A 25,811-nucleotide genomic window follows, 5' to 3' on the forward strand; every position below is an offset into this window, starting at 1 on the left:
CCTCCCTCGGCCCCGCCTCACCGCCGCGACGCTCTAGGAGCCGGGCCCGGGCCGCTTCTCCCCATCCTCCCCTGCACGTTGAGCCTGCGGAAGCATGGAGGGGGAGAGTACGTCGGCGGTGCTCTCCGGCTTTGTGCTCGGCGCGCTCGCTTTCCAGCACCTCAACACCGACTCGGACACGGTGAGCCCGAGGGGCGAGGCGGGCTCCAGCGTCGCCTCGGGAGAGGCCCCGAGCGCGGGCACCCTTCGCCGCCGTTACCCCGGCCCCCGCCCATGAGCTTCCCGACGGCGCCGCGCTGGTTCTCTGCCCTGGGGCTTTGCCTTGTCCCTCTCCCGGGCGGTCGTAGGTGTGTCTCCCGTCCGGCAAGTCTTCTCCGGGAGTAGCCATTCCTTTTCTAACCAGTGTTTATTTCTTCGCCCGGACCGGAGTGTCCCACACACACGCGTTTCTTTTCCAGCAGTCCCCCTTTTTTTCTGATTAAACTTAGTTGTGAAAGGATGGAGAGTTCACATAGCGTTCTCCCACTACGGTAGGAAAGGTGTTGCGGGTTAACTTTACGTTCCTCCTAACTACCGATAGTGGTTTTCAAAGGCCGCTGAATTTTTTCGTGCAGAGCAGCCGCTGTGCGCGTTTGTTGAAATTGTAGGCCAGTGAAGGAATAGAAGATGCATCCGGTGGCTGTTCTGGGGCAAAGCTTAGTGGATGGGAAAGCCTAATTTGGAGTATGTGATACCTGATTTTTGTTTGCATTGGTGTCAAGTTTATGAAATTGTAAGGCCTCAGCTAGTTCCTTTTTGATGCTTTCAGTTACAATAGAAACATTTAAATTTATCCTCAAATTTAGATATTATTATTTCATACTTCTGCCAGGTTCAAAAATCTCCGGATGAAGTAGTGAGGTAGTTTTTTAAATACAGTACACGTTTTGAACAACTTACGAAATCAGAAAAATACTATAAAACTTTGAGCCCAAGAAATACTGGCTTAGATTTAAGAGCTTAGTATGCTAGTACAGTTTAGAGAATACCATACTGAACACAGCCTACTGATTTCTGCTAAATATTGTGTATTTCATTTCATGTTGTTTCCAAAATTGTTTTTTGTCACAATCCTAATAAGGTTGGAGTTGATACCTTTCATGTATACAGTTTTAAAGTTGGGGGGGGGGGGTGTTCTTTCTTTATTTTGAGAGAGAGAGCACAAGCAGGGGAGGGGGAGAGAGAAAGATCAAATCCCAAGCAGGCTGGGTGCCATCAGCTCTGGAACTCAGGAACAGTGAGATTGAGTTGGACACTTAACTGACTGTGCCACCCAGGCACCCCTACAATTTTAAATAACTTTGTAGATTAATACCTAGCTAAGAGCAAATATATGACAATTTATAATGTGTGTGGCTGTGGAAATTATTTTGGAAAGTCTTTGTGTGAATATAAACAAAATGGGTCCTTAAGTCTCTGTAGTTTAAAGGATTAGCCCTTGGGAAATAGCATCGTGTTAGAGAGGCCATTACTCTTACATCTTTTTCCTAACATCTTTAAAAGGTGATTTTCTGGATAGCTATTCTTGCATTGACACTGCTTCCTTTCCCAGGGTTTGTCTAAAAAACTGGACTATAGAGTTCTGGATTGTTCCCCCTAGATTCCAGTAAAGATTCACATTATTGAAACATTTTTTTTTTTTTTGTCATTTTTTTTTTTTTAATTTTTTTTTAACGTTTATTTATTTTTGAGACAGAGAGAGACAGAGCATGAACGGGGGAGGGTCAGAGAGAGAGGGAGACACAGAATCGGAGCTGTCAGCACAGAGCCCGACGTGGGGCTCGAACTCACGGACCGCGAGATCATGACCTGAGCTGAAGTCAGCCGCTTAACCGACTGAGCCACCCAGGCGCCCCTGTCATTTTTTTTTTTAATGGAATGGGAGGGGGCATTCTTACCTAATTATAAAGAAGATAAAATCTTTGTCCATCAAGCATATTGGGTCTTTAAATGTGCCAAATGAAAATATTGAATTCTCTGAAATTCAAAGACATCACTGCTGTTGTGGTAAAATGCCTGCATTTTAAAACAATTAGGGCTCCTAGTTCCCCTTTTAGAAATTAGACTTTGATACTGAATTCCAAATCTTTAATATTTTTGTATAACTTTTAGTCTAAAGCCACTGATCATTGTGTCATTTCATAGCTCAGAAGCACCCACTGGCTCCCAGAAGCATGTGCCATTAATCCAGAGTCCTTGGCTAGTTATTTGGGATGTTTCATTATTGGCGCTATTCCCATCTATCCATAATTTCATTACTCAGAAAGGGGAGCCTTCTGTTCCAAGACAAACTACCCTGCTCTTCCTTCTTCAGACATTATGTACTCATTTCTGGCTTTAAGCCTTTTATGTTCTAGGTGTGCTAAAATCACAGCAGTATTTACAATCTCTTCTATTCATTTTTATTGAACTGTTCATATTTCCCAACTAAACTGAAAGTGTACCTGGTCCCTCACCAGGGACCCTCACCTGATCTTGGGATATATTGGTTAAGTGATTGAGTAGTAATTCTATCATGATATTCCATAAATTGCTTTTTACCTTTATAGGAAGGTTTTCTTCTTGGGGAAGTGAAAGGTGAAGCCAAGAATAGTATTACTGATTCCCAAATGGATGATGTTGAAGTTATTTATACAATTGGTGAGTCACTCAATTTCTTTTTTTCCTTAAACTTTCTTTATACACTTTAAAAAAAATTTATTTTTACATTTATTTATTTTTGAGAGACAGAGACAGAGCACAAGTGGGGAAGGGGCAGAGAGAGAATAAGACACAGAATCCAAAGCAGTCTCCAGGCTCTGAGCTCTCAGCACAGAGCCCGATGTGCGGCTCAAACTCAACCCCTGAGATCATGACCTGAGCTGAAGTCGGACGCTTAACTGACTGAGCCACCCAGGCGCCCCTTAACTTTCTTTATATATTTTGAGAGAGAGTGAGAGCGCAGGGGAGGGGCAGAAAGAGAGAATCCCAAGCAGACTCCACGCTGTCAGCATGGAGCCCAATGTGGGGCTCAGTCTCACAAACCACAAGAGTATGCCCTGAGCAGAAACCAAGAATCAGATGCTCAACCGAGTGAGCTACCTAGGCGCCCCTGTGATCACTTATTTCTGTGTCTACTATAGTTGATGGTTTATACTAAATGGGATCAGATAAATTAGTTTGTAAATTGTTTTAAAAAATAGATAAAACCTTTTAATGCAGATTTTAAAAGATGCATTGTATTCATTTCTCAATTAAAATCATGGCTCTGGCCTAAAGCAAGAGTGTGGAACATAAGATGCCGTAAGATTACTGTGGGGAAACGCGGCTGAACTAGCTCCTGCATGTATTTAAGTGGTAGGAAGGTGGCCTAACAAAAGGAGAAGGAACCAGTAAGCAAGACCACTAAAAAAGATAAAACAGTTTGGACAGAAACACTAAGTGCTACAGAAAAATTGGAAGATGAGAACTGAAAAACTCCGTTTTTTCGACTCCGTTTTAGATCATTGTAAGTAACTTCTGGAGTGTGATGTGGAAAAGGCAAGACTGTGAAGGGTTTGACGAGTGGGTGGTGAAACACCTGCAGCAGATGGCAGCTGTTCTTTCAGGGAAGAAAGGGAAAAGGGAGCTTTAAAATATATGGGGGGTGGGGGGGAGGCTCTGATTGCCTAACAGAGTTTTATCTAAGTATATTTCTAAAAACAAAATTGGTAGTATGCTGTATAAAAAATGTGGCATCATGACATCATACTGTGTCATGACCACTTCCGTATGTTAAACAATCCTCTAAATATCATTTTTTATAACTGCAGTGTATTCTGTTAGGTTTCTTACTCTTAATGGCTCTATGTGATTTCAGCAGTCCTTTAAATTATAATCAGTAGTTTCCAGTTTTTCATTATTATAAATTATATTCTGTGACCATCCTTGTACATAAATATTTTCCTACATTTATTATGGATAGATTCTTGGGGGTGGTATTATAGTGTCAAAGGGTATGAACATTTTTAAGGTTCTTGATCTGTATTAGCAAATTGCTTTCCAGAAATACTGTACCAGTTTATATTCCTACTGTATGTCATTTTTTGTTTGCCACTTTAAAAGGTTAAAAATGGAAGTATATATGTAGATTTATATATGTATATAAATGTAGTATATATGTGTAAATATATTAAGTAAATTTAAATTCACTCTCAATAGAGTCTTCTCTGGTCACCACTGTTTTATGAGTATTTTTTTGCTCATTAATAATACACATGTATATAAATGTGTATTTTTATTTACACGAAAGGGATTATACTATAAATGGGTAAATATCTTCAAGATAAATATCTCCATTGATACTGTTAGTTTTACTGTTAGTGTAGAATAGTATCAATGTGTATAGTTTGCCATTCTTTGTAATGGCTTTATATTCCCACTGTATCTACTTACCAGTTACGAATTCCCACTGTATCTACTTAAGCCAGTTACTAATGACTTTGTTTTTTTTAATACAAAACAATATAATAACACTTTGTAGTGCATGTATCTCTATGACTTCGAGTCTGTTGGAAAGTCAAATTCCTAGAGGTAGACCATTGCCTTGGGAAAAGTCATGTTCTTAAGACTCTTTCATAATATGTAAAAGTGCCTGGGTCCCCATACTGGTGCCACCACTAGGTATTTTCCAATCTTTTCATCTTTGCCAATTCGATAAATGAAAAGAAATTATATTAATTTGTATTTCTTAGCTTTTGTTTGTTGAAAAGGACAGCACTGTTGCATACTTTGACTATATTTCTACTCCACTGTTTTGCTTTTTCTTAATTGATTTGTAATACCAAATTACAACTTAGGGAAATTGGCCGTTTGTTATGTGTTACAGGTGTTTATACAGTTTGTAGCTTTACTTTGTTAATGTGGTTTTTTTCCTTGTCAGACAGAAGCTTTAAAAACAAACCTTTGGGGCATTCCCCCCTCCCCCCACATTGTAACTGGCATACCACCCAAAGTAAGCAAAAGTATTTTGAGGAGTTTAAGCAACCACTTACTGAGCAACTCCATCGTGCTGGAACAATGCTAAGCATTAAGGTATTAGGCAAATGCTATAGGAACACTTAAGTATTTGCTCAAATTATTTTAAAATGTTGGATTATTAGATGATAACAAGTAAAATCCAGGATCTACAAATTACTACATTGCTTTGGTTAGTGAGATTTTCTTCATTTTTGTATTTTCCCATATCTACACCAGAGTATGTTTGACCAGTTATCAGTTACAAAGACTGTTTCTGTTCAGTTGTTGTGGTTTTTTAAACAGGGATTTGTCTGAGGGTAACATACATTTTCTAGAAGAAAAATGTCTCAAGAGGATGATCACTTTTCCTTTTTTAAATAGACCGAATGACTTTTATTAATATACACATAAAGTTATTGAAATGGTGATTTCATGTAGTTTTCTCTTTAAAGATGGCACTTGCAGGTACAAAGATGCAGAGATGTCTACAGCCTTCAGATGTTTACTTGAAGAGATTCAACAGCAGTTTGATAGTGGGTTTCCTCACCTTGCTGAAGATTCACAAATTCTCTGTAATCACACTGATGTCTTTGATTTAAGTAACTAAAAAAAATTCTAGTACTCTGGCTAGGATCTGCCCAGCTAAGAGATATGCAAAGAGAACATGTCACAGGAACTATCTGAAATAAGTGATTGCTATTACAGTAATCCAGTAAATGCTGTCTGGTAAAATTTGATTTTTGACACAAGTTACAATTAAAAGTGGGAAGCCCAGAAGGACTTGTATTCTCTTTTTCTGTAGTTGTTTTTAAAGTATTCTCTGCATCCAGTGTGGGGCTCGAATTCACAGTCCTGAGATCAAGAGTCGCATGCTCTACCAACTGAGCCAGCCAGGTGCCCCCGGACTTGTGTGCACTGGATAAGTTTCTTTGTTATCAGATGTGGATGTTTCACTCATACTGCTCCTTGAATAATTTTGAGAGATCTGGAAGTTTGGAATAATAGAGGGGACACCATATTCATCTGGATATTTCTTACAAGACTTATAATAATGTCTTATGCAATAGAATTTATTCTGTTTTGCACAGCATCTGTAGCTACCAGAATTCAGATGTATTTTGATGTATTTCTACTGGAAAGAGAATAAAAGTTACTTCCTAAAGGATACTAGCTTTTTTTTTTTTTTTTTTTTTTTTTGTAGTTAACATTGACAAATCCTTTATGAAGCAGCTGCTTGGAACAACAAAAGATAATCCCTTTAACAGCTGTAGTTGTCAATTGGGTAGAATTAGAGCATGACCTTTTTAGAACCCAATGAAAATATAGCAACTTTAAATTTATCTCTTGTGTTGCCATTATTAAACCTATTGAGAGTGAGTGTAGTGTTCTAGTTTAGACCGAGGCACGGGCTTTGAATTTTGGCCCCCCACTCTCTCTACCTGTTACCACATCTTTAAAATGGAAGGAATGATTGGTCTCATAGCTTTGTGGTGAGGATTAAATGAGATCATGGTAAAGTACTTCCTCCCTCAGTATATGCTGTTCATATATGAAGTGCTTGGTGTATGCTATTCAAATGATAACTTATATAATCATAGCAAAAAATTCCTTTTTTCCAGACATCCAGAAATATATTCCATGCTATCAGCTCTTTAGGTAAGTAGCAAGAGGAAGTAAATGATCTATTGTGAAAATTATTCTGTGTGAATGAAGTAAATTTTAAAACTAACAAGATATCTTAATTGTCAGTTATACATGGTGGTACTGATAAAAATGAAAAGACTTTTTAAAGAAAATTCACTTGTTCATTTCAACCCTGTCTAATAGTTCTTTCTCTGTATTTATATGCTTGCTTTCGCTGGTCTCCACTGCCTCTCCCAGGTACCAGTTTACCTAGAGGGTTTTTCTCACACCCAGTCACCTCATTGCATATTCTAAACTCAGTGACACATTCTCATATATCAACAGCAGCCCTTTTTTCTACTCTTTCATTCCAGTTTATTTGATCATTTGTGTCCTCACTTACCATATTCTAATGTAATCTTGTGCCTGGTTAGGTTCTTTATCCAGCCTGCTTCCTATTGCCTTTCTATGGTGAAAACTTGTGTTTTTAGTCCTACAGATAGTAATAGCACTGTAGCCCTAATAGGCTATGATATTTCTTAAAACTTTTCATTCAGGTATAACATACATGTAGAAAAATACACACATAAGTTAGATACATTTTCATAAAGCAAACAACTACAACATGGTGTAGTTTTAATGAAATGGCTTTATGATTTATATCAATTGTACTTGAAAAATCAACATTACTATCTTACAGTCACACTGTGTGTACACATAGCTAAGGTTGTGTAAGAACTGCAGTGGAGCATATGGTAAAGGTGAGAAAGATCTGTGGTAGGGGATGATAGAAATAAAGGCTTTTGTGTGGTCTTAAACTGCTCTGCCAGAAAAAGCTAGAGCTTGTATAGTGTTCTACGTACAACGGACATACAGAAATATTTGTTGAATGAAGGATCCCTGGATTCTCCACTTCCTTTGCCTTTTTCATTGCTTATGGATCTCCTGTTTCTACCACTTTAAGTCTGTTAATTTGAGAACTTTATTCTTATTTTTAGAACTTCATATGACCAGCAAGTAGGTATATGGATTTTGGGTGGGTAAGGAGTAACTAAAGTTAAAAATGCTAATAAAATCCATTTTTTTAGCCTATTTGAAATGCCTTTAATTTTGGCTTTTACAGCTTTTATAATTCTTCTGGTGAACTAAATGAGCAAGCACTGAAGAAAATATTATCAAGTGTCAAAAAGGTATTCCCTGACTTGTTGGGGGTTTTTTGGTATTATATCCTAAAACTGTGTAATACTTTAACGGAAGTTTTTGACAACATTTGTCTTCACAGTGTTCTATAAAGCAAGTGAAGAAAGAAAGGCTTTTTCCTTCCAGAAGTTCAAAGGGATTGCTCTGAGAGCAAAACCAGTCATTAAAAATATTAATCTTGTTCTCATCTTTGGCTATTCTTTTTTTTTTTTAATTAAAAAAAATTGTTTTAACTTTTATTTATTTTTGAGAGAAACAGAGCATGAGCGGGGGAGGGGCAGAGAAAGAGGGAGACACAGCATCCAAAGCAGGCTCCAGGCTCTGAGCTGTCAGCGCAGAGCCCCTGCAGGGCTTGAACCCACAGACCATTGAGCTCATGACCCGAGCTGAAGTGGGATGCTTAACCGCCTGAGCCACCCAGGCACCCCACTTTCTTGACTATTCTAATTAGCATTGATCTCTTCCTCTTCCACATTCCTACCATACCCCTTCCCATACCGTTTATTCCAGGACTTAACTCATTACTGTTCTTTTACATAGCTGCAGTTAAAGCGCTTTGCTATATAGCATCTAACCTTTACTAGTATACTTGGTGTTTAGGTAAGACTTGTTGAATGATCAAAACAGGTCTTTTTCCCCCCAGATACAAAATTGGCGGGGGGGGGTACTTCTTAAAACTTTTTGGTCTCTGAGTTGAGAATAAAAGTAGATTCAGTAAGTTTCTTATAAAAAACTTCCTTTGTTGAAAATGCTTTGGGCTTGCCCCCTGATTATATTTGGGTATTTAAAAATGTACTTACAAAAATTTTTTAGTTTTAAAAAGAAGAAAACTTTTAATTTCCTTAGTTTAAATGTGCAGATACAAAACTTAGTTGCTGACATTGTCATACACAGACCTTTAAGCAAAGTAGTTGCTCTTTGTTATAATTACTAAACTATAATTACTAAATGAGATTTTATTTTCCAGTTTTTAAAAAAAAGTTTAGTAATACTAACAAATTTGTTCAGCAAATGTTACAGTTTGTAAAACCATTTCATATGATCCTACTCAATTTTGAAACCCACTTTCTAAAGGTGGTATCATTCCCATATACATTTCAGTTAAAAGCTATTGGGTTCAATTTATTTAGCAAACCAAATATCCATATAGGAAGTAAATTTGTTTTCATTGACATTTTCTTCATTTAAATTTTGACTAAAGACTAAGATTTTAAAATAGCAAATGATATCAAGAAACTAAAAGAAGTTAGGAATTTTTTTTCTCTATATGAGTAAAATAGTAGCTCCATAACTGAATGGAAGATAATTTGACTACACGAGTCAGTTTACATACTTGATAAATGTAAAGTATATACTTAAGTATGTACTTTGTTTATATATGCCAAAATCTTGCTAAATTTAAGAGTGCCATTTTAAAGGTTGTCAATTTTATTGCTTAATTATGACAGTAAGACAGATAATAATTGTAACCACTAAGGTCTACACCTGATATCTTTCTGTATTTTCCCTCAGGCTGTGGTTGGTTGGTACAAATTCCGACGTCATTCAGACCAGATCATGACATTTAGAGAGAGACTGCTTCATAAAAACTTACAGAAGCATCTTTCAAGCCGGGAACTGGTTTTTCTGCTGTTAACACCAAGTATAATAACAGAAAGCTGCTCTACTCATCGGCTGGAGCATGCCTTATATAAACCTCAGAAGGGGTAATGTTGGCCAGCCATTGGCTGTTTTCAGTTAATAGAAAAATATACTCAATGTTTTCATTGTACTTTTTGCAGCCTAACAAATATTTCAAATACTGTTGCATTTGTTACAATAACTGTCTGAAGTTAGTGTACCATATTTTCTTATAGATGGGGAAGATGAAGGTTACATAAGGAAATTAGAAGCCCAGTATGGAATGATGACTTGTGTTTTTGCCACAGAGGATTTGTTATAAGGTGGAAAAAATATGTGTACTTTGGATATGGTTCCTAAAGGACGTAATATAGAACTAATCCTAGGTACTTGAGCAGCTTTTCTATAACCTCTGCAAAGAAAGAAGCAAGGTTGTTCTTGGTGGTCCACCAAAATGAGTTAACAGAGACTCCCAACAGGTTATGTAAACAACATTCTCATGGGATATGAGGATTAAGTGAAAAGAGTACCAACTAAGATTAATTTTATTATTTTTTTTAAGTGAGCTTGACACCCACCCCCAGTGCATGGATTTGAACTCACCACCCTGAGATCAAGACCTGAGCTGAGATCAAGAGTCAGAGACTTAACCAACTGAGCCACTCAGGTGCCCCTAAGATTAATTTCTTTTAATGTTTACTTATTTTGGGGGGAGAGAAAGAGTATAGGAGGGGCAGAGAGAGAAACAGAGGATCTGAAGCAGGCTTTGCACTGACAGCAGAGAGCCTGATGTAAGGCTCAAACTCACGAACCGTGAGATTATGAGCTGAGCTGAAGTTGGATGTTTAACGAACTGAGCCACCCTGGTGCCAAGATTAATTTTATTATTCATGGAAGACAGGATGAATCTCAACAATACTGCCTATTTTTACATGTTAAAGTAGACATTACAGTCTTCTTTTAGGGGCGCCTGGGTGGCTCTGTCGACTGAGTGTCTAACTCTTGGTTTTGGCTCAGGTCATGATCCCGGGGTTGTTGGATTGATCCCTATGTCGGGCTACATGCTAAGCATAGAGCCTGCTTGGGATTCTCTCTCTCTCTCTGTCTCTGTCTCTGTCTCTCTCTCTGCTCCTCTCCCCAGTTCATGCTCTCTAAAATAAAAAATTTTTTTAGAAAGGTATTGTTTTCACAAAATTACCTTGCACGATGCACATTTCATCACTTTTAAATACCATTTGCTTCAAGTCAATAAATTTCATTTCAGGTAAGTAGTATGGAATGGGGTTTTTGTTTATTTTTTAATCTTGGAGGGGAAAGGTATTCTATATATAATATGTATAAGTATATATAGGTATAATAAGGAGAGGTTAATATTTTACTTTATTCTAACTTTATATTTTAAAATTTTATTATTTCAGAGTTTTTCACAGGATACCATTAGTGGTGGCCAATCTGGGCATGTCTGAACAACTGGGTTATAAAACTGTATCAGGTTCCTGTGAGTCCACTGGTTTTAGCCGAGCAATAAAAACACACAGGTGAGATTCTTCAGCTGCTTTCCCACTAAATTTCTATTCATTTTTTGAAATTAATTTTTATTACACAACAAAATAAAAATTAAAGGAAAAGTAATAACCACATATTTCAAATAAACTAGACTGTTTTTTACTGTTTCCGTATTTCTTTCTAGCACTTGTCCATTTATAATACACAGAAAAGAGAAGGGTTGTTGTATATCCTGTGTATGTCAACATATATATTCTAAGAGTAAGTAGCTGGCCTGAAAATAATTTTCTAAGGCAGCAATTTAGATCATAAAGGCATAAAATTAGATTGGATATTAAGTAACAACAAAAATATGAGGCTTTAGCCAAGACTCACTCATACTATAGGCTACAGCTATATAGCTAGAACTGTTGTGTGTTCGTTAAGGGAATAATGTCAGAAATAACAACACTGGTACTACAGGGTACTTACTGGAGAATAAAAGACTAGATTTTATTTATTTTTGTGTTCCACAAGAATTAACAGTTTTAAAGAAACTGAATACATTAATTCTGAGATGCACAGTTTTACATTTATCTCTAATTGGGATAATTTACAAACTATGCCTTACCGGGTTTTTTGTTTGTTTTTGTCTTTTTGGTATATAAAATAATGTTGCCTCTTTTAATCAACGATGACTTAAATTCAGTAAAATATTTTAAAAATTGAAAACCTTTCTCCCCCTCTCTCCTTCAGTCTTTATTTTTCTTAACATCTTTTGAGTCTTGGCAGTAGTACATAAGAGGCTTTGAAGTCCGCTAATGTGAAGATACATGAACTAAGTTTTCTGATTGGTTTTGCTGTGAACAAGTAGGTTGACAAAATGTCCCTGCAAAACCAGTAAAAAGAATCTTCTGTTGCTCCTCAACTACAAATAAGTTTTCGTCATAGTATTAAAATGACTTCTATACATTTGCTTGACAAAATGGTAATTTTTACAGCTCTGAATTTTTTAAAGAAGATGGATCTTTAAAGGAGGTACATAAAATAAATGAAATGTATGCTTCTTTACAAGAGGAATTAAAGGTAAGTTCACATATCAAACACTTTTAAAGACTACTTCTAGAGTTCATATCAAATTGATAACAAATCTTTTAGGGATAACTTGACATTTGATTAGATTCGTATTTTTCTAATGGTTTAGTTTCAGTAACAAAGACCTCAGTCTCAGTGGCCTACAAAAACAAAGGTTTAGTCTCACTCACATTATATCTTGGCTGCAGCTCTGCTCCTGTTCTAAATGTCATCTTTATTCTAGGATCCACACTGAAGGAGCAGTCCTTATATGGGACATGCTCGTCTCATGACAAAGGGAAAAGAGCAAGAGCTGGTGGAAATTCACAACAGCTTTAAAACTTCTGTTCAGGGGCACCTGAGTAGCTCATTCAGTTAAGCGTTCAACTTCGGCTCAGGTCATGATCTCACAGCTCCTGAGTTCGAGTGCCGCATCAGGCTGTGTGCTGACAGCTCAGAGCCTGGAGCCTGCTTCGGATTCTGTCTCTTGTCTCTGTCTTTCTTTGCCCCTCTCCTGCTCATGGTGTGTGTGTGTCTCAAGTATAAGTAAACATTAAAAAAAATTTTTTTTAATTAAAAAACCAAAAAAAACCCTTCTGTTCAGAGCTTACATGACACGTCCACTCACATTTCATGGGCCAGATTATATATCCCTATTTCATGGAAGTAGGCAGGGATATATAATCCTTTTACAGGATAAAAAGGGAAGCATGTATTTGAGAACAGAATAATCTACCACAGGACTAAGTTCTGTTTCATTGTATCAGTTGAGAAGTAGACTTCAGGATGGGATTAGACATGTAAGAGATTAGTCCTGAGAAGGATAAAAGGGAGAGGAACAAGAACAGGCAGGGGGACTTACAATGCTGAGTCTGACACCTGAGAGAAGAGACAGGATGGGAGGACAACTGGGTAGAGAGAGCTTTAGACTACAGGGCTAGAGGGGCGCCTGGGTGGCTTAGTCGATTAAGCGTCTGACTTTGGCTCAGGTCATGATCTCACGGTTCATGGGTTCGAGCCCCACATTGGGCTCTGTGCTGACAGCTCAGAGCCTGGAGCCTGTTTCGGATTCTGTGTCTCCCTCTCACTCTGCCCCTCCCCCACTCACACTCTGTGTCTCTGTCTCAAAAATAAACATTAAAAAAAAAAAAAAAGACCACAGGGCTAGAGAGGTGGCTAAGCAAAGTTGTCCTACAGGAATGGATTTGTACTAATACCCACTGTGTTTAGTCATTGGTTAAGAGTGGCTGAGGGAAAGTGTGGCTTCAGTAGCTGACCTGAAAGTTTGGTAGCTAGGGCTGTCAGTCAACTATGCTTCCTCCAGTGGAGATCTGAGTAGTATATTCCATGGCCACCGTACTCCTCAATATAGCACACTAAGGGAGAGCACCTGGTGGCACAGTTGGTTAAGCATCCAACTTCAGCTCAGGTCATGATCTCATGGTTCATGAGTTTGAGTCCTGCATCGGGCTCTGTGCTGATAGTGTGGAGCCTGTTTCAGATCCTCTGTCTCCCTCTTCCTCTGCTACTCCCCATGTGCTCTCACTCTCTCTCTCAAAAATAAACATTAAAAAAACGTATATACACAAACACACACACACACACCATGCTAAAAGAAATAGGGTTAATACATTTTATAGTACTAATGCACACTGGTTTTTAATGTGAATGATAATACAGAATTTTAGAAAACAGACATGTCCAGAATCCCAACTTGTAACATAACTATTTTCACTTTACCATATTTTCTGGTTTTTCCCTAATATATATACACATGCTTTTATGTAGTTGATGATGTTGGGGACTGTCATGATTTTTATTTGATGTCACTAAGCATTTTTCATGTTGCTACATAGTCTAGTTCTTTTTAATGGCAGAATATTTCATATAGCAATATATTAGAACTCTTATGTCAAAAGTACTAACTTGGGCTAAAATAGGGGATATAGAGGTATGTTACAGGAGCTGTAGGCAGAAAGCAGCTGAACTTCGGGAAGGAATTGGAACCAGGAGCCAAAATGCTATCAGAACTTTCTTCCCTTTGTGTCTGCACATTGGTTTCTTTCATAGTACCAGTAAAACATAGTTACTTGCTATTGTCAGTTTCTTTTTCTTTTTTTAAGATTTTATTTTTAAGCAATCTCTATGCCCAGCATGGGGTTCAAACCCACAACCCCAGACAAGAGTCACACACTCTACCAACTGAGCCAGCTAGGCACCCCTATTGTCAGTTTCTTAATGTTGTGTTTGGAGTAAATATGCATCTCAAAATACTACAGTATTTTTTGTTTCAAAGTAAATGACTTAAATATTTTTGTTTTTTATTTCTGTGTATTACCATGCAGATAACAGGTGTGATAAAGCTGTGTGTGTATAAATGGGAAGTTAATACATCTGGAAAGCATTTTATAACCTATAAAGCACCATACAAGTGCTTGTTGCATTCCTTCAGAAAATAGCAAAATAAAAAAAATTTATAAAGGCTAATAATAATATAAAATCCACAAAGGGCTTTCTGTTGTTTATGAACCTAGGCTGTAGTACACCACTTAGAATTTTACCTACGCCCTTATTTTATTTTGCAGAGTATATGCAAAAAAGTAGAACACAGTGAGCGAGCAGTAGAGAAACTACTAAAGGATGTACACAGATTGAAATGGGAAATTAAAAAAAGAAAACAGGCACAAATTCAAGTAGCACGTAAGTAAAAGGTTCACACATCACTGCCTTCTGTGCTTTTAAAAAAAAAATCCTGACTGAACTATGGATGAGCCCACTAAACTAACTGATGAACTTATGTACCTTAGGATTAAAAATAATTGTTTTATTAATACTCTTAAATCCTACTTAACAAAGAACTCGGTATTATTATAGCTATACTATATTGTTGATATTAAAAAATACAACTTAAATTCTCGTTTAGAATATAGTGGCCTATAAATTAGAATTTGGGATTATGCACACTATTTTTCTGAGTTTGGAGGATGGAAATATTCAGTTAAGCTCTTTTTGACTTAACAAATAGATCACTACAAAAGCTTTGTAAAACAAATATCGCATGTTGAACTGTTAATTTTATTTTGTTTAGGGGAGACCGTCGAAAAAGACCCTCAGGAGAACATTTTTCTTTGCGAAGCTTTACGGACCTTTTTTCCAGATTGCGAATTTCTTCATTCATGTGTTATCTCTTTGAAAAATAGGCATATTTCTAAAAGTAGCTGTACTGCCAACCACCATCTTGATGTGATAGACAACCTGACCTTAATGGTAGAATACACCGACATTCCTGAAGCTAGTCCAGCTAGCAGTACACCGCAGATGATTAAACATAAAGCTTTAGATACTGATGATGGATGGCAATTCAAGAAGTCACGGCTGTTAGAGACACAAAACAAACCATCTAAAACAGATACTGATAGTAGTAATCAAGAAAAAGCATATACCTTGAGCAGCCCTGAAATAGATGAAGAGATTGAAAAAATGAAGGGTTCTGGTGAATATCCACAGTCTCCTACATTTTGATCTTTTTAGGCCAAAAGGAGAGCTTTGATTGGCTGAAGGGTAAAGCCAGACATTTATATTGTCTTTACTATGTTCAACAATTTGCAGTAATACATAAGTTCTAGTGCATTTATTTTTTAAAGCACTTTATTTTAAAACCATAACGTTTTTCTGCCCCCTACCTTTTGAAAGATTTTATTTTTAACTAATCTCCTACACCCAGCAAGGAGCTTGAACTCACAACCCCAAGATCAGGAGTCACACACTCCACTGACCAAGCCAGCCAGGTGCCCCTTTTACAAAACTGTTGAGGGAAAGGCTTAATTTAAGTAGATGGTTCTTTTAAACTTATATAGCATACTTTAGAATTGGAAAAGAAAGACTAGCATTAGAACACAATAGAAGAAGATGTCTAAAAATATGAAGAGGTATTTCATTTTTATTTAAGTCATTACAGTTTCTACTCCTTAAGTTATAAAGTGGCTAGGGTTGCCAGATAAAATGCTGGAAACATGCAATATTAGGGACATTCATTAAAAAATTATTCATTGGTTATCTGAAATTCAAATTTAATTGCATGTCCTATATTTTTATTTGCTAAATCTGGCAGTTCTGATTATGGCACAACTAAAATACAGCACAAATAATCTCTTCCTAGTCTAGAGTCCTCTACACAAAATTGAGTGAATCCAGTATTTGAGTACAGGACAAGTCTGGTAATGGTGTGTCTGAGGTCAGTAGCTGGTCAAGTAGCTAAAAACACCAGTTAAAGTGGGAACCAAAAATGGTGCATATGTGTATATATATTTGTATATACATGTCTATCGCAGATTTCATTTTAACATAAAGTGGAGTTGTACATTCATTTTGTCAACCTTTTGTTGGACAAAAGGTAGGAACTTTTCTGTGAGTATACTGGTGTTCCTATATAAGTCACATCCATTACTTAACTTTTATAATTCCCAGCTTTAGTTTCTTTATAAAGAATTTAAAGAAGCTTGCAAAGCAACGTAAGTACAAAATGCTACTACTTTTTTTTTCCATTTCACAGCATCCTCCTACTTCCACCCTTCTTTAGTTGTCCTAACCACACCTAACTTGACAACTTTTTTTTTTTTAATGTTTTATTTTTGAGAGAGAGAGTGCGCGCACATGAGCGGAGGAGGGGCAGAGAGAGGAAACACAGAATCTCTGAAGCAGGCTCCAGGCTCTGAGTTGTCAGCACAGAGCCTGATGTGGGTCTTGAATTCATGAACTACGAGATCATGACCTGAGCCGAAGTGGGACACTTAACTGACTGCACCACCCAGGCACCCTGACAACTATTTTCTTAAAGCTAGTTATAAGTCTTTGGAAAGCATTTACTTAGTTTTCATTGCAGTAACTTTTTAATGCTCCTACTTCATCAATACAGTGACGAAACTGACACAGACTTGGGGAACAAAATAGCTGACTCTTGGCAATGTAGAACTCAACAGGTTTGAAGAATTATGGGCTTCAGTTTGATATTTGAGGATGTAAAGCTCCAGTTTAATCCAGTGAGCTGGTTAAATGGAAGTTGCCTAAGAGAGCTTTTACTGTGTGTTTTATTTCTTTTACATAATTGTGAGAAATTTCCACAAGGCCTACACATTATATGAAGCCTTCATGTTTCACTCACTGGATGAAATGCTGAACACAAACTTTGAGCATAGCTTTTCCATCTGCTACTTCCTAGTGGCAGAACAAATTCCTAGCTACTATCAAAATTATCTTTTATCTATGTTAACATGTATTAGTTACCCACAGGGTGCTAATGAAGCCCACATAACAACTGAGATGTTTTGTATAAAGAGTTTCTGTTGGGGCTGTTTAACTGGTTACCTAAGAAGCACTGTGGTGTAACAACACAGGGCAGAGGGAGGGGAAATAGGTTGGCAGTCTGAAACCTGACTTAAAAATAACCACAAATGGGGCAGGTGGGCAGCTGGGTGGCTCAGTCGGTTGAGTTTTTGACTCTTGATTTTGGCTCAGGTCACGATCCCAGGTTTGTGGGACCGAGCCCCGTGTTGGGCTCTGCACTGAGCATGGAGACTGCTTAAGATTCGCTTTCCCTCTGCCCCTCCCCACCCCACTCACACACACTAAAATTAAAATAACCACAAACATCACTAGAGCATATAGAGCATCACATAGAACATAATGACTAAATGCAGCCAACAAATGATTTGCTGGAGGTCACTGAGCACACATCACCTACTTTACCTGCATGCTGGACTGAGACAAAGGTTTCTCACCCCCTCCCATCCTTGGAATGTACACTTTGCCTACTGTTACCACATTGGGAGTATTCCAAGGACATGGACTTGAGAAAGCTGTTAAGACCATATGGATTGTGTGTGACTAAACCCAGTTAAGACCTCAATATAAACTTTTAAGACTCTTGACAGGCAGGTGCAGAGATCTGTTTTTCTGAGATCTGTCTTGTGGTCACCCAAGACCAGCTTTGTAAGTAAGTTCTCTTGCTTATTTACTACGCTGCTACTTACCAGTCTGGAGTCATCTGACTCTTTAGTGTTTTCCTGCCCTCCATGTACCAGTCTACTAATCAACAGATAAAACAAGCTAGACTAGGACCAGCAGAAGCAATAAGCAACCAACGTATGCAAATGTCTTAAGACAGTAACTAAAGATTTTTCAGACTCCTTAAAAGAAACAGGCCTTCATGCAAAGTTCAGTTTCCTAAAGCACTATAGAGAGGTAATGTATTTAGTTCATACTTTGGCACAATGATCCATCTTGAAGAAAGAAATGCTAAACTTCCAGTCATAGAGAAGCATGCTAAGGTCAGTACCAGCTGAATTCCCATAATTAAGTTTGATGACCCACCTTTTGGTATTAAGTGAAAAGAAGGAAAAGGGTCCTTCTATATCATTTTCCCCCAGTTACTCTCATCTTTTGGCAATTAGTTACTAGGCCATTTGTTTGTGGATCATTTTAAATTACGCTACCGGGACACCTAGGTGGCTCAGTTGGTTAAGTGTCCGACTTTGGCCCAGGTCATGATCTCACCATCCATGAGTTTGGGTCTTGTGTCGGGCTCTGTGCTAACAACCCTGAGCCTGGAGCCTGCTTTGGATTCAGTGTCTTCCTCTCTCTCTCTGCCCCTCCCCCATCCATGCTCTGTCTCTTATCTCTCAAAAGTAAGTAAATGTTTAAAAAAAAAAAAAATCAAAGTACACTACCAGTTTCAAGATAGACTAGCCCAGGAATAAATGTTAGGGCCTATGACTGCACCACTAACCATACCCACGTAACTAATGTCTCTATAAAGGGAACACCCACTGTCCTGGCCAGGCATACTTAAATATTGGTAGTTAGAAAAATCTAAGCAATTTCAAGTCTACACTTTGTCACATGGAATTTGGGCATTAATAAAAGCATTCCACCTTGATGCAACCATATGCCTAAAATCCCATTTACAAGACAAAATCTGGGACTAAAGTAAAATTCCAAGTCCTCTATTCCATACTTAAAATCCCACTATGAGTTGTATATGGTATGAGCTAAGTGGGGACCAGATAAAATGACAATCCTACAGTACCAATTTTTAAAGTTTGTATGTATGTAAAATGTGATGAGTATTAACATTTTAAATAATGTTTCTTTAATGAGCAGTGGAAGCACTTTTTCCTTTTAAGATCTCAATTATTAAGAATTTAAAACTTACAAGCGTTTGGCAAGATTTAGCCTATTTTCTACTCAAAGATTACTAAATCTTCTAATTTGAGTCAATATTAAAACCATACAACCATTTATTGTAAAATACATTTACTGATGATAAGACATGTAATTTACTCCCGATACTTGATGTTACAAACTTTAGGGTCTTTGAGATATGCAGGATCCTTGTATGTAACTGGCATAAACCCTGTAAAAAAGAATGAAAATTCTTCACAAAAGATAACGAGCAAAAACTTTCGATTAGCCCAATTCAGTTTTTCAGATGCTCTTACCCATTATTTGAGCTCTCTTAATTGCTTTTGTGATTTCTTTCTGTTTCTTCCCACAAAGACCTATGAAAGAAATGCTTTCATATTCATAAAAAAATGTCAGCACTCAAAATGCACAACAACTATCTTAAGGAGAAGCTAGAAAACCTGTAAACAGCAAGGTAGTAAATATTTTAGGCTCTGTGGGCCATACAGTGTCCTAATTTAGTCTGATGTAGTCACAAAGTGGCTATAGACGCTACGTAAAGTAAGCTATTTACAAAAACAAGTGGTAGATCCAACTTGGCCTAGAGGCAATTGGCCCCAGGTTTAAATAAATAGGAATGATTATAGTATACTCCAAAACATCAATGCAATTTTCTTAAGCCCTAATTTTTTTTTACATGTCCCCCTGTAGTTAGCTCTGAGCATAAGAAGACATGTAAAATAATAGCCCTTTTGGCCTACAAAGAGGCTTTCTCAAAGTACTGTCATATCTGGACTAATAGTGATTTATAGCACAATCTGAATATCTGCCATTTTTCTTAAATAACAAGTAGATTTACCTAATTTTTATAAGTTGCTATAATAGAAAACAAAATACCTGTTATGTGCCTTCCATAAATGCATCCAGTAAATGGAGATACAAACTGGGACAAAAGCTGTTTTGAGTTTTATTTGGAGAAGAAAAAAAATTTATATCAATACATTTGTTCAACCTTGATTGTGTAAATTAAAAAATGTATATATCACTGTCAAGTTATGTAAAGGCTTAATTTCAGGCAAAATTCATTAAATAAAAATACTATGTCCATTCTATTAATAGATCATCTTTTTAAATGAAAAAGCTAATTACCAAAATTAACATCTCTTATCCAGTGTGTCAAAAAAGTCTATACAACAGCTTAATGAGCACTTGTTTTCAGTGCTAAAGCTGTTTCCTTGACCTCCACAGATACTTTCCTAAAATACTATGCTTAGCATTAAACATTTCATCTATCATGACAGGCTATCACATTATTCTATCAGACTACAGTGAGGTCTTCAACAGGTACATCAAGCCGCTTGCCATAATTTTGTGTTTTATTAATTTAAATTCTTCTTTAGTACTTTTCAGGTCGCAGGCACTGTGCTGGCACTATGCATAATCCTCCTGACGTGCTTTAAATTTAATGGTTTTGCTTCTAAGGCAGCTATCACTTTATGCTACTGTCAGGATACTTAACTCCAGAACCATTCTTGCCCGTGATTTGCCACTTTTAATTTGCTGAGCCCTGGACAACAAATAAAAATACCTTTGAAGCAATGATATTGGTAGTGTATCAGTACAGAGATCAACTTCAGCAGAGGGGCTTTTTCCAAATTGTTAACTCTACCAACTAAGAATCCCTGCATAGTAAGCTACTGGTAAGACCTTTAAGGCAGAGGGGGGGAAAAAAGGAAGAAAACACTGAGCTGAAATAATAGATGAGGGAGAACCAAAGGGCTCTCATTTTAATAAAAGGGATGCCTTGTACATAGAAAACCAGATTTGAAATTATGAAGTTACTACAACAGGTGCCTCTACACAAAGCCTGTTATAAAACTGACTTGATTCTCTTTAGTTATGACTAACAAGGGAGCAAAAATCCTAAAATCAAGTATCATAGTGAAGTAAAACCATATCTCACCTGTACATTCTTATAATCTACACGTTTTCCACACAAAATACATTTTTTAAGAGGCTCCTTATAAGGATTTTCCATTGGAATGGGCTAAGATAAAGGAAAGAAAAAAATCTAATAGTTTAATGTGTTAATATTAAAATAGAATTAAATCTTAAGGTTACCACATTTGAATCTATCCAAAGGATTAGTTGTACCTTTCTTAATATAAAAAAGAATAAATATGACAGCTTGGCTTGTAGAAGAAAAATCAAGGTTTCTAAAAAAGAGTCACCATTTTAAGGATTTCAGTGTGTTTATAAACGTTTTGTATGCATACTTTGGTTTGGCTGAGGAGGAATTAAATCATGGAGGAGGATTCTGGGATAGAATACAATCTCTGTTTATGGCAGGATACCTTTCATGGCCCCAAACTGCTTTATATCTCAACCTTTTTGGTTTTTCTGTCCTCACTACTACCTCCAATGCTTCTGTCACAATGCCTCCTGTCTATAATCAGTACAGGCACGTCTCCAATCAAGATATTCTTATCTAGAAATGGCTTTGAAGACCTTAACCCCCTGTAGTTGTATGCAAAATTTCAAGTGAATGAAATTGTGAGCTTTTTTCTGAGAGCCCATATTTTATTAGCATCTCAGGGGAATTTATGACCTATAAAACAGCTCTAGTAATGTCCTTTACTCTCTTGAACTGTGGTGTGCATTAAATGACCAAGAAGGATGCTCAAGGGACTAGAATTCTGTTTTCCAACGCTTCAGACTCTTAATCCAATTTATATGCAGCTCACATGTAATGATTACATTCCTTCTCTACACTGTGTTAAAATGTTTTGTATGGTTTGATTAGTGTCAAATCATCTTTGCATATAGCAGGAAAAGCTATACTGGCCAAGCCCAAAGCTAGCACTTGAAACCCATAAAAATACATCTACAGGCTAAAAGAAACTGTATTGAACATCCTGGTTGTAAAACTTTAATTTTGAACACTCACTTACTAAAACACCAAACCCACTCCCCCCCAAACTCCCCCAGTAATGAATGGCACAAAGAACTGAATCTGAAATGGAGAAGAGACTTAGTCCAATTCCTCTGTTGGATATTCTGCAATTACTGCACACACCAAAACTACCTTCTTTAATTTCTAAAGCACATATATCTTTAAATTTAAGATCTAGGAAGAAAAGTATGGTCTTACACAATTGATGCTTCTTGGTAGATCTTTAGAAATTCTCTTACTTCCAAGCTCTCTTAAGTGCTGATTCACCAATGAATTCTAATTTTCAAACTTTGATTATTTTCTTAATTGTTTTGTCGTCCAGCTGAACTTTATTCAAATAGCTAAAATGTAAGAATTTGCTCATATTTGCAAATGCGTTAAAGGGAAGAAAAAAAGCCTTACCAGGTCCTCATTGCTGGCTACCTGCGTATATTGTGAACAGCTTCTCCACAGCACTGCAATTAAACAAACAGAAACAAACCAATTCTTTTTGTTAGCTCTGTAACTAAAGAAATATTTTTGTTTTTATGGAAGCAAGGTGAACCAAGGGATACAATATAAAAGAAAGGTTTGGGGGCACCTGGATGGCTCAGTCAGTTAATCCGATTTCAGCTCAGGTCATGATCTCCCGGTTCATGGGTTTGAGCCCCAGGCTGGGCTCTGTGCTGACAGCTCAGAGCCTGGAGCAGATTTCTGATTCTGTATCTCCCTCTCTCTCTGCCCCTCCCCCACTCACACTCTTTCTCTTTCTCTCCTTCTAAAATAAACATTTAAAATTTTTATTGAACAAAGAGATTTTGGGGCGCCTGGGTGGCTGTTGAGCGTCGGACTTCGGCTCGGGCCAGGATCTCGCAGTCGGACTTCCGCTCAGGTCAGGATCTCGCAGTTCGTGAGGAGCCCCCGCGTGGGGTTCTGTGTTGACAGCCCAGAGCCTGGAGCCTGGTTCAGATTCTGTCTCCCTCTCTCTGCCCTTTCCCCACTCATGCTCTGTCTCTGTCTCTCAAAAATGAATAAACATTAAACAAGATTTTTTTTTTTAAGGAGGTTTTATATTTACAAACAACAAGATAAAAACCTCTAGAAGTGAGGCAGAGTAAGATTTATGATGAATGTGCTTTCCAAGGCTTTGGGGAAAAGGCATATTATTTCCCTACCCCTACAACCTCTCACCTGCTCTCTTCCTGAAGTTTATTTTCCCTTCACTCAACGGTTAGAGGCAGATTTTGATGGAAATACCGGGAAAGCAACAGAAAGGCATTGTTATACCATAGGGAAAATGTAGTAACAGACCCCCTAAAGAAAGTATTGACAGAAAAGATAACGTGCAGAAATGATAGATTCGAGAGCCCATGTCACCATTTCGCCCTGATCTGGAACGTTAGACATCCCCTATAATCTGCTGCTGGGTGACTCTGGAAATGTACTTTCCTTACCAACTCTACCCAGGGCTCTCAAGCAAGTACTCTGAGAATCAGGAGATCACTCTCTTCGTGTGGTTAAAAAAGTGTACTCGACGACAATCACGCACCCTTCTGCCTTAAAACACTAGTCACGGGCCATTACAGATTCCCACGTATCCTGGAGAAGCTCTTAATCGCCTAGAAACCGGCGTCGTTTGGCTAACAGTGACCACTCCACCAACCTAATTAGGGCCAATGCAACGGCTGCAATGCCACAAAAGAGCATAGGTTATGGAAACTTTACCCGCGTGAGTCTTAGGATCTCTGAGGCAGAGAGCTGGCTTTGTGAAGTACGCCAACTTTTTCCTCCCTAGATCACTGCAAACAGCAACCAGCGCCGCCATGGATCCTCGCTCCTCCTCTTCCTTATCCTCTTTCCAAATATTCCTGACGAGTCGCCTCCGGGGTTCCTCCCTTGGTGGCCCGAAAACTCGATTCAAAGGTTCCGCTGGCGAACCGAAGTCGGTAAGGTTTTCAATGCGCCTGCGCAGCACCTTTTCGTTCAACCCTTCACAGGCACAAGCCTGGGACACCTATGATTGGACAAGGAGAAGGCTGGCCCCTCTGCGCGGGCCTCCGCTTCCGGTTTGAGTGCCGCCCCCCCCCCCCCCCCCCCCCAGCCTCCCGGCAATTGATTTGCGATATTACCCTAAGGTGGATGGACAGGCGAGGGCGGTTTCCCGTCAGTTGCTACCCTCGCCCAGTGCTCCACTCCCTCTTCCACGGGGGTTTGGCGGCTGGGTCACGCGGGACGAAGTTCGGGCAGGGTCCTCGGCCCCTGCCATGAATGAAGGTGGTTCCCGCATCCGCCGGCGGGTTGCTGTCCGCAAAAGGAACCGGCCTAGCTTAGAGAGCATCTTTGCCTCCCCCACCGCCGCCGATCTCCAGCCAGGCGATGAGGTGGAGGAGGACGAGGAGGAGATAATGGCTGGAAGTCGGCGGAAGAAAACCGCGGAGGTGCAGCCGGTCGAGGTACAACCGCCTCAGCTCTCAAATTCCCCAAGGTCCTGGTCTCATTGTCCACTTTTGGAGCGATGATGTAAACCCAGGTCTCCTAGCGTGCATGCCCACTGAAAGAACCCTGGGAGACCAGCTGTAGAAGTGATGGAATTTGAAACTTCAAAACTTTGGCAGTTCCCTTCTTAGATGCAAACAGTTGACCAATTATCTACTAGCCTTCATTTGCTTACTTCGTCTTTGTTATCGCTGTTAGTCCTCACTTGTGAGGTATTATTGCTTTGCTATCCTCATTTTTTTTGTAGGTATGAAAGTCATACTTGCAGCAAATAAGTGACATGACTGAGATGCAAATCTAGATTTCCAGGTTACTGCTGTTCCTACTGTACTAATAGAATCTGCCATTTATTGCACACTCATTATGTGCGGGGTATTTTGTTAAGCTTAAGCTATTTGCATTATCTTGATTTTACAACATTAATCAGGCCCTGAGAAGTTAAGAAACACTTATTTTTTCTTAATGTTTATTTATTTATTTTTTTGAGAGAACATGAGCAGGGGAGGGGCAGAGAGAGAGTGGGACACAGGATCTGAAGTGAGTTCCTTGCTGACAGCAGGGAGCCTGATGCGAGGGATTGGGGAATCAAACCCACAAACCCCTGAGCTGAGCGGAAGTCAGACACTTAACTGACTGAGCCAGTCAGGCGCCCAAGAAACTGGGTTTCTGACTTCAGGTCTTGCTTTTTTTTTTTTTTTTTTAACATTTATTCATTTATTCATTTTTGAAAGACAGAGTGAGTGGGGGAGGGGCAGAGAGAGAGAGAGATACACAGATACACAGAATCTGAAGAAGGCTCCAGCTCTGGGCTGTCAGCACAGAGCTCCACACGGGGCTCGAACTCACTGACGATGAGATCATGACCTGAGCTAAAGTTGGTAGCTTAACCGACTGAGCCACCCAGGTGCCCCTTCAGATCTTGCTTTCTTAATCACTTCACTGTACTGCTACCTCTAAATTTACATCTCCTCTGTTTAGTAGATCATCCCAAGTCAGTATGCAGACCCTCCCTTTCAATTCCAAATTCCTAGGAACAGAATTTCCTTGGAATGTCCAGTGGTACAAGCATGGTTCTGTTACAAGCTGGTCTTAGATTGGAGTATGGGAGGGGAAAAGATAGTGCAGTTCTCAGAAACTTCTAGTGAGATGACATTTCAAGGGATGTCGGTTGGTCTTGCTACCTTTT

General features: G+C 38.4%; 3 protein-coding genes across 15 annotated transcripts in view; 2 read left to right on the forward strand and 1 right to left on the reverse strand.

The window, feature by feature from the left end:
- ABRAXAS1 (abraxas 1, BRCA1 A complex subunit) lies at window positions 1–20,309 on the forward strand. Of its 3 annotated transcripts, XM_019465575.2 has the most exons (9): window positions 1–181; window positions 2,589–2,679; window positions 6,636–6,672; window positions 7,763–7,829; window positions 9,352–9,545; window positions 10,878–10,997; window positions 11,946–12,030; window positions 14,604–14,718; window positions 15,107–20,309. In XM_019465575.2, exons 1-9 carry the CDS (start codon window positions 95–97, stop codon window positions 15,538–15,540), a joined length of 1,230 nt encoding a protein of 409 aa, XP_019321120.1. In that variant the 5' UTR covers window positions 1–94; the 3' UTR covers window positions 15,541–20,309. The 3 variants fall into 3 exon arrangements, with proteins under 3 accessions (XP_019321120.1, XP_019321133.1, XP_019321124.1); XM_019465579.2 differs by lacking the exon at window positions 2,589–2,679 and having other exon boundaries at window positions 75–181; XM_019465588.2 differs by lacking the exons at window positions 2,589–2,679; window positions 7,763–7,829 and having other exon boundaries at window positions 69–181.
- Window positions 19,296–24,130, reverse strand: MRPS18C (mitochondrial ribosomal protein S18C). Of its 3 annotated transcripts, XM_019465594.2 has the most exons (6): window positions 23,855–24,093; window positions 22,553–22,605; window positions 21,161–21,244; window positions 20,095–20,152; window positions 19,515–19,574; window positions 19,296–19,429 (listed from the first exon to the last, which is right to left on the reverse strand). In XM_019465594.2, the coding sequence occupies exons 1-6, from the start codon at window positions 23,952–23,954 to the stop codon at window positions 19,353–19,355; spliced, it is 432 nt and encodes a 143-aa protein (XP_019321139.2). In that variant the 5' UTR covers window positions 23,955–24,093; the 3' UTR covers window positions 19,296–19,352. The 3 variants fall into 3 exon arrangements, with proteins under 3 accessions (XP_019321139.2, XP_019321150.2, XP_019321157.2); XM_019465605.2 differs by lacking the exon at window positions 21,161–21,244 and having other exon boundaries at window positions 23,855–24,111; XM_019465612.2 differs by lacking the exons at window positions 20,095–20,152; window positions 21,161–21,244 and having other exon boundaries at window positions 23,855–24,130.
- Window positions 24,131–24,232: 102 nt separating this feature from the next.
- HELQ (helicase, POLQ like) overlaps window positions 24,233–25,811 on the forward strand; it is a 42,180-nt gene continuing 40,601 nt past the window's right edge. For 7 of the 9 annotated variants that reach the window (XR_008421739.1, XR_008421740.1, XR_008421741.1 and 4 more), the window contains exon 1: window positions 24,233–24,582. Coding sequence is in view for 5 of the 9 variants with exons in the window: in XM_019465521.2 (XP_019321066.2) it covers window positions 24,394–24,582 (189 nt within the window). In the remaining 4 variants the exon portion in view is untranslated. The other 2 variants (XM_019465569.2, XM_019465534.2) reach the window with 2 other exon arrangements.

Source organism: Panthera pardus, unplaced genomic scaffold (genome assembly GCF_024362965.1).
Source record: "Panthera pardus isolate Hobbes unplaced genomic scaffold, ASM2436296v1 HiC_scaffold_13, whole genome shotgun sequence".
NCBI lineage: Eukaryota > Metazoa > Chordata > Mammalia > Carnivora > Felidae > Panthera > Panthera pardus.